The sequence below is a fragment of the Narcine bancroftii genome, chromosome 2, assembly GCF_036971445.1.
Source record: "Narcine bancroftii isolate sNarBan1 chromosome 2, sNarBan1.hap1, whole genome shotgun sequence".
Lineage (NCBI taxonomy): Eukaryota > Metazoa > Chordata > Chondrichthyes > Torpediniformes > Narcinidae > Narcine > Narcine bancroftii.
Genome location: NC_091470.1, coordinates 98,697,939 through 98,714,610, shown reverse-complemented (window position 1 = coordinate 98,714,610; position 16,672 = coordinate 98,697,939). Strand labels below are relative to the sequence as shown.

At 37.8% G+C, this 16,672-nt stretch overlaps 1 protein-coding gene across 3 annotated transcripts in view; it reads right to left on the bottom strand.

Annotated features, from left to right (window-relative positions):
* The window catches only part of LOC138753979 (prominin-2-like), a 95,289-nt gene that overhangs the window by 54,745 nt on the left and 23,872 nt on the right, over positions 1-16,672 (bottom strand). For all 3 annotated transcript variants that reach the window (XM_069917648.1, XM_069917646.1, XM_069917647.1), the window contains 2 exons: positions 4,180-4,269; positions 535-734 (listed from right to left, as the gene is read on the bottom strand). In XM_069917648.1, coding sequence (XP_069773749.1) covers positions 535-734; positions 4,180-4,269 — 290 coding nt within the window. The remainder of the gene's footprint in view (positions 1-534; positions 735-4,179; positions 4,270-16,672) is intronic.

The window sequence follows — 16,672 nt, the reverse complement described above, 5'->3', positions numbered from 1 at the left end:
CTCTAGATACTGTAACTATATACATTGGTGATAGGTCTGTACTATCACAGGGTGGGCCTGGTCCGAGGCCTGCAGGTCGGGGTGGGCCTGGTCCGAGGCCCGCGGATTGGGGGTGGGCCCGGTCCGAGGCTTGTGGAGCACCCGGAGGAAATCCAAGCAGACGTGGGGAGAACGGGCAAATTCCTCGCCGACTGCATCAGATTCGAAACCGGGTCACTGGCACTGTAACAGCTTTGCACTGACTGCTACATGCAAGCTGGAGAGATAGAGAGTAGAGACAACCCGCGGGTGACCTGACAGGGACAGCGAAGGGTCGAGGAGAGGTGGTGAGGGAGATTTAAACTGCGAACGCAAGGAAAAATAATAAATGCACCTAATAATGAGTTGTTCTTGACCTGGAGAGTAGTTAGCAAATTAAGGATGCAAAGTGTAGTAAGTGGAGATAGTTGGACTAAATAATTCCTTACAGTGCACGAGCGAAGAGATTTAAGGGCTGGTCATTGAAGCGGAGAGACACAGGTCTTTGGTACTTACAGCGCCGTAAGTAAAACTCAGATCCAGACGACTGACTGCTTGTTCAGCTGATTCACATCCTTGGCAATTGGGATCCTTCGCTGTGGTAATGATATCAGCCTGTAGGCTGCTCAGCTTGTTGATTAGCTGCCTCTGTGTGTCCGCCAGAGAGCCATTCACAGAGATGATGGTCTGCAGGTGTCCCTTCAGTGTGCTGACATCTGAGGTAAAACAGATATATCTCAGCATCGGTATAAGACACACAAGTCTGCGGTCCTAAAAACACAATGCTGGAGAAACTCAGCAGGTCAAACTGCGTGCCTTAAATCAGATAATGATTTGAACAACTTTCAAACAAACATGGCTCGCATTTGTTTAGAATATTTTCAAATTAGATAATTTTTGAGGCCTGCATTACCTAATTTTCCCCAACAGTCCCCAAATGGCAGAACCTCTAAACTGTGTTCAAACCAAATAAACACACAGAAGGAATCCACCAATGTAATCCGACCGCTTCCGGTGGGCTGCGAGGCACTGCTGTCCACAAGCGAGTTTCCACCACAGCAGCAATCAATGTGATTCTCAGCAAATGACTCTGCCAGCCTTGCATTCTGCTCTATGATTAGAAGCCCCAACCCCGCCTGTGGCCGACGCTCAGACTGACGGAGGCCGATAGGGTTGATGCTCTTGTTCATTTGAATAACAGATATGTTATTAAAATTGTGACTGAAAAGGGTGTTGGGAGCAGGAGCTCCAAAAGTCTTTCCCTGCAGAGATGTGGCAAAAGGTTCTCAATCAAGTTAATACCTCATCAATGTGTTCTTGACACTCCCCTATTCAAGGCCGTCCATAGGATGCACATGTCCAAGGACAAGCGTGCCTGTAGTTTCCTAATTTTAATCCAATCTGTGACACAAGTGGCTTCATTGACCCATACGTTTGGGCCCTGTTGGGTTCTGGAAAGATTACTTTGGTTTTCTTTCAGCAATCCTTGTTTTACAAACCAAACTGCTCTTTTTTGTGGAGTTTTAAGAGCAGGTGTGGGTCGTTTTCCGACTTCTGCTCGTCGGACGATCACTTTTACCACCCTGAATGCCAGGAGAGCAATTCTTCTGAAATGGGAGGACCCCACTCTGTCTACTGCAATTCAATGGTTTCCACAAACCTGTTGGAACTTTGACAAAATTAGAAGTGCTACCTTAGATCTCGCTGTTAAATTTGAAGAAACTTGGTGCCCATTCTAACATCTCCTATTGTCCCTTCCTGTCCCTTTAAGTTTCTCTTTCAGATGAGGACCAGGCATCTTATGTTTGATGAATGCTGATGCAAGGCTTTCCAGTCTGGGTTTTTTTTTCCCCTCTTCTTCGTTAGATGAGTACAAAGAATGTGAATTTTTTTTCTTTGCTTTTCTTTCCCCACACACTTCATTTTAAAAGCTTGAAACTGTAACAGATCGAGTGACCACGCGAGTGAATGGGCCAAATTGCCGCAACACGCGGCCAGTCCAAGATGGGTGCAGGCTCCCCATCACTGCCGAGAAGGAGCAGGCGCCTGGCGCCACGCACGGTCTATGGAGCCATCTGCTTCCAGAAGCCGGCGGGTATGTCAGCGGAAGTGGGCGGGCCAGTGTGGAGACACAGTGCATTCAAACCAATAACGCCATTCTTTGGTTCACCCTCACACTGTGTGGATGTCTCTTTACTCGGTAGCACTGCCGCAGCCGTCGCTACGGAACCACAACTACATTCAAATATAATAAAATACATATAAAGATGAACAGTACATGTGTATATAAAACCCCCCAAACCCCCCTCGCTCTTCCCATTACTCCCCTACACCCCCCCCCCCACAATATCCACTATAGAAAGGAGATCATCAATTATACCCTCCCCACCATCGAGAACAACTACGGGGAACGCTGCCGTCGGAGGGCAGCAGCAATCATCAAGGATCCACACCACCCAGCACATGCTCTGTTCTAGCTGAAACCATCAGGAAAGAGGTATCGGTGCCACAAGACTCGCACCACCAGGTTCAGGAACAGCTGCTATCCCTCCACCATCAGACTCCTCAATGACAAACTCAATCAGGGACTTGTTTAAGGACTCTTACATTTGCACTTGATTGATTTTTTTTCCCTCTCTGCATTGCCCAGTCAGTTTGTTTACATTTCTTTACTTGTTTACGTGTGTACATTGAGTACAGTTTTTTTTGCATTAAAAATAAGTGGTAATTCTGCCTCACCTGCAGTAAAAAGAATCTCAGGGTTGTATGTGATGCCATGTGTGTACTCTGACAATAAATCTGAAATCTGAACTATCCCCAGATTCTACCACTCAGCTGCCCAGGGAACAGCCAGTTAGTGTGCTGACCCATTTGCCTTTGGGTTGTGGGAAGAGACCCGCCCAATCATGGGGAGAATGTGCAAACTCCACATGGATGGGGTCCAATAGCTTGCCCTTCCCTATTTCCTTTCATGTCTTAAAGACATGCATGCTGATTGGCTGCTGTTAATTGCCCTTAGTGTGTATCTGAGTGACAGACTCTGGGGGGAGATGTTGGAGGGCTGGTGGGGTGGGGGGGTTTGGGGAGGGAGTAAAATCAGATTGATGTTAACAGGTTCTTGCTGGAATCAGGAGCACAGAGATCTGTTTCCTGGTCATGGATGCTATGCAAGCTGGTGTTGGTGTCTGATGGTAGTATGGACTATTGATGAGGATTTTGATCACCTACCACAGAAAAGCTATCCATAAAACAGAGAGAGGGCAGAGAAGATTTACCAGGATGTTGCCCGGACTTCGGGAACTGAGTTACAGGGAAAGGTTAAGCAGGTGAGGACTACTCGCTAAGAATGAGGGGAGATTTGATAGAGGTATTTCAAATTATGAGGGAGACAGACAGAGTAAATGCAGATAGGCTTTTTTCTCCACTGAGGGTAGGTGAGATACAAACCAGAGGATATGGGTTAAGGATGAAAGGAGAAAAATTTAGGTGGAACAGAGGGGTCAAAAGATAGGGATGGAAAGAGTGGGGTGCAAACATAAGGGTTGAAACAGAGGGGTGCAAAAATAGTGGTCGAAACAGAGGGGTGCAAAAAGAGTGGTTGAAACAGGGGGTAAAAACAGGGGAGTCAAAACAGAGAAGTGCAAACTGTGGGGTGCAAACAGATGGGTGGGGGTGTGGAAGGAGCTGCCAGCTGAAGTGGTGAATGCAGGCTCAATTTTAACATTTCAGAAGAATTTGGACAGGTGCATGGATGGGAGGGGGATGGATGGCTATGGATTGAATGCAGGTCAGTGGGGATTAGGCAAGAAAAAGTGGCTCAGCACAGACTAGAGGGGCCTGTTTCCATCTGTAATTGCTCTATGGTTCTTGGGGGAAGTGGGATGATTAGCTCATGGAGTGACCAGTCTCTCCTGGGAGGGTAGGCAACCCTTCCCCCTTTGTTGGACCTCAGCTGTGTCAAGATCCAAAGCCATCCTCTACAAGGAGACTTTTGCAGACACGAGGGCTTGGACCTGTTTCTGGCCCAGCAGCAGAGCACAAGATGTCAAGGGAATGCAGTCTGCGGCTGGGAGAGGGACAAGACGCCCTCCCCCTGAGCACAAAGCTTACAAGTGATGGAAGGTCATAAGTAGGCACTGCAGGGCAGTGATTGGGCGTTACCTTGTATTCTTGCAGAAACCATCATCAAAGATGGATAAACTACTTGGCCCAATGCATCCTTGATCGTAAATCCAAGGGTCCCACTCACACCTGCAGAAAACCAACAAGAAACAACAGTGAAACGAGGTGCCAAGCGAATGTAGCTCACTGTTAACATGGTAGCATGGAAGGGTATAAACAGGACATAACCAACACCAGTCAGAACGTTGAAACCCTGCAACACATGAAGCAAAGAGCAGAGGGCAAGTTCAAGTTTATTTATCATCTGATTGACCAGTACAATCCGATGGAACAGCGTTCTCGGTGAACAGTGAAAAACATCCATACAGACAATACACACTACATATCTTGAAATAAAGATTCTTAATAAATAGAAGAGAAATGGAGAGTTGTTTTAGCAGTCGTTCGGCATCCTCACTGCCCGTGGGAAGAAGCTGTTCCTCAGCCTGGTGGTGCTGGCTCTAATCCTCCTGTATCTCTTCCCCTGATGGGTGTACCTGGAAGATGCTGTGCACGGGGTGGCAGGGGTCTTCAATGATTTTGCAAGCTCTCTTTAAACAACGATCCCAGTAAATCACATGGATGGGATGAGGGTGACCCCAGCGATCCTCTCTGCCACTTTTACGGTCCTGCGGATTGACCTATGATCTGATGGTGTGCAGCAACCGTACCGCACTGTGATGCAGCTGGCCTGGACGCTCTCGATAGAGCTCCTGTAGAAAGTTGACATGATGTTGGCCAATAAAAAAATGTTACCCCTGATGTCTCCCCTAAACTTTCCACCCACACCAAATATCTTCTGGTGTTTGCTACTCCAGCCCTGGCTGTCCACCTTATCTATACCTCTCAGAATCCTGAAGACCTCTATAAAGTCACCTGTCATCCTTCTGCACTCTAAAGAGAAAAGCTTTGCTATCCTCTGCTAACCTTGCCTCACAATCCAGGCAACATCCTGATAAATCTCCTCTCCACTGCTTTCACATCCTTCCTGTAATGAGGTGACCAGAACTCAACACAATACTTTAAGCGTGGTCTCACAGATATTTGTAGAGTTGCAATGTGACCTTTCGATTCTCGATTGGGACATGCTTGAACCAGATCGATAGAGAGATGCTGATAGACTCACGCTTGGTTCCAACACACCAGGAGTTTACATCGAAATCAAATTATATCAAGTCACGTGATGGAGTAGTGGCTGGTCAGGGAACTCCAGCCCTCTCCAGAAAAGTTTAAAAAAAACACACAAAACACAAAGGCACAAACATAAAAATTAAAACAAAGTGAAAGCAAAGGTGGGAAGAAAATGGCAGCGAAGAAAGAAAAGTCGAAAGCAACGGGAAGAAGAGAAGAAGAAAGAACGTCGGAAGAAGAAGGTGAAGGCCTTACCTGTTCGAGGAGGCCCGCTGCGGAGAGAGAAGCCCGCTCCCTAAGGTCAGTGGAAGTCCCGAGCTTGGGACTACAAAAATAGCTCGCGGAGCCAAGTAAAAGTGCGAAACCGTGCATGCGCGAGGAGTCGCGCATGCGTGATGCGCATGAAAAAAAAAACACTGACGGGAGGGGGGACCAGCTGAGGAGTTGATCTCCACAGCTGAGAATGACAGCTGCAACACAACAACAGGAAGAGAACATAGAAAACAACGAGAACAAGAAAGAAGAGAGTAAAAAGAAAACAAGGAAACAACAGATGACCAACCCAGAGGAAGAAGAAGAAGAAGAACATAGAGAAATGGAAGAAGAAGGGAAAGGCAAGACAATGGATATATATTTTTTTTTAAAGAATATATGGAATCAGTAAAAGAATGGCAATTACAAGAATTTAGTGAAATAAAAAGAAGAATTAAAAGTGCAGAAGAAAAAATGAATAGATTAGAGATGATCATGTCAGATATAGGAAAAAGAGTGGACAAGGTGGAAGAACGAGAAACAGCCATAGAAATGGAAGAAGATGACTTTAAAAAGAAATTAGAAGAATCTGATAAAAAAGTTAAAGAGACACAAGGGCTGTTAGCTCAGAAGATAGATATAATGGAAAATTATAATAGAAGAAATAATATAAAGATAGTGGGCCTTAAGGAAGATGAAGAAAGCAAGAATATGAGAGAATTTATAAAAGATTGGATCCCCAGAGTCCTAGGAAGACCAGAATTACAGGAAGAAATGGAAATAGAAAGGGCACATAGAACATTAGCCCCAAAACCACAGCCACAACAAAAACCAAGATCCATTTTAGTAAAATTCTTAAGATATACAACAAGAGAAAATATATTGGAGAAAGCAATGAAGAAAATAAGAGAAGACAAAAAGCCACTGGAATACAAAGGTCAAAAAATTTTTTCTATCCAAACATAAGTTTTGAACTCCTGAAGAAGAGAAAGGAGTTTAATACAGCAAAAACGATCCTATGGAAAAAAGGATATAAATTTATGCTAAAGTACCCAGCGGTACTTAAAATAGTTATTCCAGGGCAGCAAAACAGACTATTCTCGGATCCGGAGGTAGCACGAAAATTTGCAGAACAACTACAAAACAGGCAGAGAGATGAAGACATGTAACGAGAGTAAAAATGACCACGAACTATATGTATGTGTGTATATGGGTATATATATATATATATGTGTATGTGTGTATGTATATATGTGTGTACATGAGTGTATCCGTATTTAAAGGAAAATATATAGAGTATAGATAAGAATTAATAAGGGAATGAAAGGGAAGAGAGGAAGCAAGGAGGGAATTAAGAGAGTGACCTTTGTTATATATTAAAATTGAAATCTTTTCTGCGGGGAGCTGGGTGGGGAGGAGTTACGGTCACTGCAAAATCAGTTGACGCTTGCGAGTGAATTCGCAAATCCAAATAGAGAGGGGAGATGTGGTTGCCCGACAAGGGATAAAGGGCAACTCAGGAAGGGGAGGGGATAGTGGGGTTAAAGAAATTTTATATAGGAGTATAAGGGAAATGTTTGATGTTTTAGAAATGTTGTCTTATGAAGTGTTCAAAACAAGAAAACAGAAATGGATAAGAAGGAAAGGTGATGATGGGGAAACGGAAAGGAAAGATAAACAAAGTATGAAATGGCTACGTTGAACTATATGACTTTAAATATTAACAGAATACATAACCAAATCAAAAGGAAGAAACTGCTAAATTTACTGAAAAAAGAAAAAATTGAAATAGCATTCGTGCAAGAAACACATTTAACTGAAATGGAGCACAAGAAATTAAAGAGAGATTGGATAGGACATGTAACAGCAGCGTCATATAATTCAAAAGCTAGAGGAGTAGCTATATTAATCAGTAAAAATGTACCAATTAAAATAGAAGAGGAAATAATAGATCCAGCAGGGAGATATGTAATGATAAAATGTCAGATATATTCGGAGTTTTGGAATTTACTCAATGTATATTCACCTAACGAAGAAGATCAAAAATTTATGCAAGATATTTTTTTGAAGATAGCAGACACACAAGGGAACATATTAATAGGAGGGGATTTCAACCTTAATTTGGATTCAAACATGGATAAAACTGGGGAAAAAATTAAGACAAAGAACAAAGTAACCAAATTTATAATTAAATCGATGCAAGAAATGCAACTTTTGGATATATAGAGGAAACAACACCCAAAGGAAAAGGAATATTCATATTATTCGGGTAGACATAAAACATACTCAAGAATAGACCTATTCCTGTTATCAGCTCGTATGCAAGATAGAGTAAGAAAAACAGAATATAAAGCTAGAATATTATCCAACCACTCACCCTTGATATTAACAATAGAGTTAGAGGACATCCCTCCAAGAATGTATAGATGGAGATTAAATTCCATGCTACTTAAAAGGCAGGATTTTAGAGAATTCATTGAAAGACAAATTAAAATGTACTTCGAAATAAATACAGAATCAGAGAAAGATAAGTTTATACTATGGGATGCAATGAAAGCGTTCATCAGAGGGCAAATAATAAGTTATGTAACCAAGATGAAGAAGGACTACAATCAGGAAACAGAGCAGTTGGAAAGGGAAATAGTAAATATAGAAAAAGAATTAGCAATGAAGGAAGACACAACTAAAAGAAGAGAATTGGCAGATAAAAAAATAAAATATGAAACACTACAAACATATAAGGTGGAGAAGAATATAATGAAGACAGAACTGAAATATTATGAACTAGGAGAAAAAACGCAAAAAATTCTAGCATGGCAGCTTAAGACAGAGCAAACTAAGAGAATGGTATTGGCATCAAGAAAAAAAACGTAAGGGGAAGTCACGTGATGGAGTAGTGGCTGGACGGTGAACTCCAGCCCTCTCCAGAAAAGTTGAAAAAAATAAAGGAAAGCACAAAGGCACAAAAATAAAAATTAAAGTAAAGTGAATATAAAGGTGGAAAGAAGATGGCGATGAAAAAAGAAAAATCGAAACCAACGGTAAGAAGAGAGGAAGAGAAGACAACGGAAGAAGAAGGAGAAGGCCTTACCTGTTCGAAGAGGCCCGTGGTGGAGAGAGAAGCCCGCTCCCTCAGGTCAGTAGAAAGTGGACAACAAAAATGGCTCGCTGAGCCGAGTAAAAGTGCGCAACCGCGCATGCAAAAAAACACACCGACGGGATGGGCGACCAGTTGGGGAGTCGATCTCCACAGCCGGCAATGACAGCTACAGAACAGCAGCAGCAAGAGGAGAACATAAAAGACAATGAAAACAAGAAAGAAGAGAAGAAAAAGAAAACAAAGAAACAACAGATGGCCAACCCAGAGGAAGAAGAAGAGGAAGAGGAAGAGTACAGTGAAATGGAAGAAGAAGGGAAAGGCAAGACAATGGATATACTTTCTCTTATTAAAGAATACATGGATTCATTTAAAGAATGGCAAGCACAAGAATTTAGTGATTTAAGAAGAAGAATAAACAGTACAGAAGAGAAAGTGAATAAAATAGATATGACCATATCAGAAATAGGAAAAAGAATGGACAAGGTGGAAGAACGAGAAGCAGCAGTAGAAATGGAGGTAGAGGACTTAAAAAAGAAATTAGAAGAATCTAATAAAAAAGTTAAAGAGACACAAGAGCTGTTAGCTCAGAAAATAGATATAATGGAAAATTATAACAGAAGAAATAATATAAAGATAGTGGGCCTTAAGGAAGATGAAGAAGGCAAGAATATGAGAGAGTTTATAAAAGATTGGATCCCCAGGATCTTAGGATGTCAAGAACTACAGCAAGAAATGGAAATAGAAAGGGCACATAGAGCATTAGCCTTTAAACCACAACCACAACAAAAGCCAAGATCCATTTTAGTAAAATTCCTAAGATATACTACAAGAGAAAAGGTACTGGAGAAAACAATGGAGAAAGTAAGAGAGGACAACAAGCCACTGGAGTACAAAGGGCAAAAAATTTTTATTTATCCAGATATAAGTTTTGAACTCCTGAAGAAGAGAAAGGAGTTCAATACAGCAAAGGCGATTTTATGGAAAAAAGGGTATAAATTTATACTAAAGCATCCAGCGGTATTGAAAATATTTATTCCAGGACAGCAAAACAGACTATTCTCGGATCCAGAGGAAGCACGAAAATTTGCAGAACAATTACAAAATAGACTGAGAGAGGAAGACGTGTAACGAGAGTACAAAAGACTGCGAACTAAAAAGACGTGTGTATAGGACTATATACATATATAATACATATATTACATAAGTGTATGTGCATTTAAAAGAAAATATATAGTGTATAGAGAAGAATTAATGAGGGAAAAAAAGGGGAAGAGAGGAGTAAAGAGGGAATTTAGAGAGTGACCTTTGTTGTATATAAAAATTGAAATCTTTTCTGGGGGGGGCTGGGTAGGGAGAAATTACGGTCACTACAAAATCAGTTGACGCTTGCGAGTGAATTCGCAAATCCAAATGGAGAGGGGAGATGTGGTTGCCCGACAAGGGATAATGGGCAACTCAGGAAGGGGAGGAGACAATGGGGTTAAAGAAATATTAGGTAGGAGAATAAGGGGAATGTTTGATGTGTTAAAAATGTTGTCTTATAAACTGTTCAAAGAAAGAAAGCAGAAATGGATGAGAAGGAAAGGTGATGATGAGGAAACGGAAGGGAAAGATAAACAAAGTATAAAATGGCTACATTAAACTATATGACTTTAAATATTAATGGAATACATAACCAAATCAAAAGGAAGAAACTGCTAAATTTACTGAAAAAAGAAAAAATTGATATTGCATTTGTGCAAGAAACACACTTAACTGAAGTGGAGCACAAGAAATTAAAGAGAGATTGGATAGGACATGTAACGGCAGCATCATATAACTCAAAAGCTAGAGGAGTGGCTATATTAATCAGTAAAAATGTACCAATTAAAATAGAAGAGGAAATAATAGATCCAGCAGGAAGATATGTAATGATAAAATGTCAGATATATTCGGAGTTTTGGAATTTACTTAATATATATTCGCCTAATGAAGAAGATCAAAAATTTATCCAGGATATTTTTCAGAAGATAGCAGACATGCAAGGGAATATATTAATAGGAGGGGATTTCAATCTCAATTTGGATTCAAACATAGATAAAACCAGGAAAAAAATTAACAGAAAGAATAAAGTAACCAAATTTATAATTAAATCGATGCAAGAAATGCAACTTTTGGATATATGGAGGAAACAACACCCAAAGGAAAAGGAATATTCATATTATTCGGATAGACATAAAACATATTCAAGAATAGATTTATTCCTGTTATCAGCCTGTATACAAGATAGAGTTAGGAAAACAGAATATAAAGCTAGAATATTATCGGACCATTCATCCTTGATATTGACAATAGAGTTAGAGGATATCCCTCCAAAAATGTATAGATGGAGATTAAACCCCATGCTACTTAAAAGACAAGATTTTCGAGAATTCATAGAAAGACAAATTAAAATGTATTTTGAAATAAATACGGAATCAGTGAAGGATAAGTTTATATTATGGGACGCAATGAAAGCGTTCATCAGAGGGCAAATAATAAGTTACGTAACTAAGATGAAGAAGGATTACAATCAAGAAACAGAACAGTTGGAAAAGGAAATAGCAGATATAGAAAAAGAATTAGCAAGGAAGGAAGACACTACTAAAAGAAGGGAATTGGTAGATAAAAAAATAAAATATGAAACATTTCAAACATATAAGGAGGAGAAAAATATAATGAAGACAAAGCAGAAATATTACGAACTAGGAGAAAAATCGCACAAAATTCTAGCATGGCAGCTTAAGACAGAACAATCTAAAAGAATGGTATTGGCATCAAGGAAAAAAGACAAACAGATTACATATAATCCAACGGAAATTAATGAAAATTTCAGAGAATTCTACGAACAATTATACCAAACTGAAAACGAAGGGAAAGAAGGCAAAATAGATGAATTCTTAACTAAAATTGAACTACCGAAATTACAAACAGAGGAACAAAATAAATTAATAGAACCATTTGAATTAGTAGAAATACAAGAGACAATAAAAAATCTGCCGAATAATAAAACACCAGGAGAGGATGATCTCCCAATAGAATGCTATAAAACATTTAAAGATTTATTAATTCCTCCCCTCCTGGAAGTAATCAACCAGATTGATAAAACACAAAGCTTACCAGATTCATGCAAAACAGCAATAATTACAGTAATACCAAAGGCAGGGAAAGATCCACTTGCACCAGCATCATATAGACCAATATCTCTACTTAATGCAGATTACAAGATAATAGCTAAATTATTAGCAAACAGATTAGCTGATTATGTACCAAAAATTGGAAGTCTAGACCAAACTGGATTCATAAAAAAAAGATGAACAACAGATAATATTTGTAAGTTTATTAACTTAATTCATGCAGTAGAAGGAAATAAAACTCCAACAGTAGTGGTTGCTTTAGACGCAGAGAAGGCCTTCGATAGAGTAGAATGGAATTATTTATTCAAGGTACTACAAAAATTAAGTTTACCAGAGAAATATATTAATTGGATTAAAGCATTATATAAGGGGCCATTGGCAAGAGTGACAGTAAATGAATATGTATCAAAACATTTTAACTTAAGCAGATCAACAAGACAGGGATGCCCACTATCGCCCTTATTGTTCGCGTTAGCCATAGAACCACTTGCAGAACTGATAAGAACAGAAAATAAAATAAAAGGGATAAAAATAAAAGGCAAGGAATACAAAATCAGTTTATTTGCAGATGACGTAATAGTATACTTAACAGAACCAGAAATATCAATAAAAGAATTACATAAGAAATTGAAGGAATATGGAGAAGTGTCGGGTTACAAGATTAACGCAAATAAAAGTGAAGCAATGCCAATGAATAATGCAGATTTTTCAAAATTTAAGAAAGAATCACCATTCAGATGGCAAATGCAAGCAATACGATACCTAGGTATACAAATAAATGAAAACCTCGGCCATCTATATAAACTCAATTATTATCCACTAATGAAAAAATTACACGACAACTGAGAGCATTGGAAAGACTTACCACTAACACTAATAGGAAGGATAAACTGTATTGAAATGAACATTTTTCCAAGGATACAATACCTATTTCAGGCACTGCCAATACACTTGACGGAAAAATTCTTTAAGGAGTTAAAGAAAATAATAAGGAAATTTTTATGGAAAGGGGGAAAACCGAGGATAGCACTAGATAAATTAACAGAATGGTATAGACAAGGAGGCTTACAACTGCCAAATTTAAAAAATTATTATAGAGCCGCACAATTAAGATATCTATCAGATTTTTACCAAACAAAAGAAAAGCCAGATTGGACTAGATTAGAGCTAGACAAAATAGGGGAGAAGATACCTGAACATATATTATATAAATGGGATGAAAAATTGGTAAAACATAGGAATTCTCCAGTATTGCACCATTTGCTTAATATTTGGAAGAAGATTCATGTAGAAAGAAATAAAACAAACTACCAATTATCAAAACTAATACTGACGCAAAATCAGCTAATCCCTTTTACGGTAGATAACCTGTCTTTTAGAGAATGGGAGAAAAAAGGGATTTAAAGAATAGAAAATTGTTTTTCGGGGAATAAATTATTATCCTTTGAACAAATGAAGGATAAATATAATACCAGAAGGAAGCAATTTTGAATATCTGATTACAGACACAATGATAATTAAAAAATTTATAACAAACATGTATATCAAATTACAAGAAAAGGAGAATGAGGAAATAAATGATAAAACTAAACAAAAGTGGGAACAAGATCTAAACATAAAGATAAAAAAGGAAACATGGGAGAGGTTATGGTTAGGAACTATGAGAAATACAATAAATACGAGATTACGTATGATACAATATAATTGGATACATAGGTTATATATCACTCCTCAAAAGTTAAATAAATGGGATCCAACAGTATCTGACAGATGTTTTCGTTGTAAAAAAGAAATAGGAACAACAATTCATACAATCTGGACTTGTGAAAAGGTGAAAAAATTTTGGGAAGATCTAAACCAGATATTAAATAAAATTACAGAAAGCAATATACCAAAAAACCCAGAGATCTTCCTCCTAAGTAACATAAAAAATAAAGAATTTGGACTTGATTTGGAGGGTGTACAAAAAAGATTTGTTAAGATAGCCCTAGCTGTAGCAAAAAAATGTATTATGTCAAACTGGAAATTAGAAGATAAGTTGAAAATACAGCAATGGTATATAGAAATGAATAAATGTATTCCATTAGAAAAAATAACATATAGTTTAAGAAATAATTTAACATTATTTGAACAAATATGGGAGCCGTACATGGAATATAATAGAGAAAACCTACCGGGACATCTATCAACTAAAATGACAAAAGGAAAAGAGAATGGAAAGAATTAACTCAGTGGAAGTTTTTGTTCGTTAATGTTGAGTGACAACATTGTTTGATGGGTTTGATGTATCTTGGACTCAGAGTTTTGAATGGATGGAGGGGGGGTGGGGGGGAGGGAAAGGAAGGAGGGAGGGGGGGAGAAAATGACACTGTATATATTTGAAAGGAGAAATGTGTATATCTTGAATAATGTGATCTATAGTGTGAAAAATAAAAAAATTTTAAAAAAAGAAAAAAAGATAAACTAATCACATATAATCCAATGGAGATTAATGAAAACTTCAGAGAATTCTACGAGCAATTATACCAAACTGAAAACGAAGGGAAAGAAGACAAAATAGATGAATTTTTAACTAAAATTGAACTACCAAAATTACAAATAGAGGAACAAAATAAATTAACAGAACCATTTGAAATAGTAGAAATACAAGAGATAATAAAAAATCTACGAAATAATAAAACACCAGGAGAGGATGGATTCCCAATAGAATTCTATGAAACATTTAAAGATTTATTAATTCCTCCCCTCCTGGAAGTAATCAACCAGATTGATAAAACGCAAAGCTTACCAGATTCATGCAAAACAGCAATAATTACAGTAATACCAAAGACAGGGAAAGATCCACTCGCACCAGCGTCATATAGACCAATATCTTTACTTAACACAGATTATAAGATAATAGCTAAACTATTAGCAAACAGATTAGCCGACTATGTACCTAAATAGTAAATCTAGACCAAACTGGATTTATTAAAAAAAGACGAACAACAGACAATATTTGTAAATTTATTAACTTAATTCATGCAGTAGAAGGGAATAAAGCTCCAACAGTAGCAGTTGCTTTAGACACAGAGAAGGCCTTTGACAGAGTAGAATGGAATTATTTATTCAAAGTATTACAAAAATTCAGTTTACCAGAGAAGTATATTAATTGGATTAAAGCATTATATAAGGGGCCATTGGCGAAAGTGACAGTAAATGGATATATATCAAAGCAATTTAACTTAAGCAGATCAACAAGGCAGGGATGCCCACTATCACCCTTATTGTTCGCGTTAGCTATAGAACCACTAGCAGAATTGATAAGAACAGAAAATAAAACAAAAGGGATAAAAATAAAAGACAAGGAATATAATATCAGTTTATTTGCAGATGACGTAATAGTATACTTAACAGAACCAGAAATATCAATAAAAGAATTACATAAGAAATTGAAGGAATATGGAGAAGTGTCGGGTTACAAGATTAACGCAAATAAAAGTGAAGCAATGCCAATGAATAATGCAGATTTTTCAAAATTTAAGAAAGAATCACCATTCAGATGGCAAATGCAAGCAATACGATACCTAGGTATACAAATAAATAAAAACCTCGGCCATCTATATAAACTCAATTATTATCCACTAATGAAAAAATTACAGGACAACTGAGAGCATTGGAAAGACTTACCACTAACACTAATAGGAAGGATAAACTGTATTAAAATGAACATTTTTCCAAGGATACAATATCTATTTCAGGCACTGCCAATACACTTGACGGAGAAATTCTTCAAGGAGTTAACGAAAATAATAAGGAAATTTTTATGGAAAGGGGGGAAACCGAGGATAGCACTAGATAAATTAACAGAATGGTATAAACAAGGAGGCTTACAACTGCCAAACTTTAAAAATTATTATAGAGCCGCACAATTAAGATACCTATCAGATTTTTATCAAACAAGGGAAAAGCCAGATTGGACTAAATTAGAACTAGATAAAATAGGGGAGAAGATACCTGAACATATATTATATAAATGGGATGAAAAATTGGTACAACGTAGGAATTCTCCAGTATTACATCATCTGCTCAATATTTGGAAGAAGATTCATGTAGAAAGGAATAAAACAAATTACCAACTACCAAAACTAATACTGACGCAAAATCAGCTAATGCCTTTTACAATAGATAACCTTTCCTTTACAGAATGGGAGAAAAAAGGGATCAAAAGAATCGAAAATTGCTTTTCAGGAAATAAATTATTATCCTTTGAACAAATGAAGGATAAATATAATATAACTCAAGATACAGTGTTGGCATACTACCAACTGAAATCCTACTTGAAGGACAAATTGGGAAGCAGTCTGAGGTTACCAGAGGGAAGTAACTTTGAATATGTGATTACGGATACAATGATAATCAAAAAATTTATAACAAATATGTATATTAAACTGCAAGAAAAGGAGAATGAGGAAACAAATGGTAAAACTAAACAAAAATGGGAACAAGATTTAAACATAAAGATAAAGAAGGAAACATGGGAGAAGTTATGCTCTGGAACTATGAGAAATACAATAAATACGAGGTTATGTATGATACAATATAACTGGATACACAGGCTATACATTACACCTCAAAAGTTAAATAAATGGGACCCAACAGTATCTGACAGATGTTTTCGTTGCAAAAAAGAAATGGGAACAACATTTCATGCAATCTGGATGTGTGAGAAAGTGAAAAAATTTTGGGAAGATCTAAGCCAGATATTAAATAAAATCACAGAAAGCAAATACCAAAAAACCCAGAGATCTTCCTCCTAAGTAACATAAAAAAACAAAGAATTTGGACTTGATTTGGATGATGCACAAAAATGATT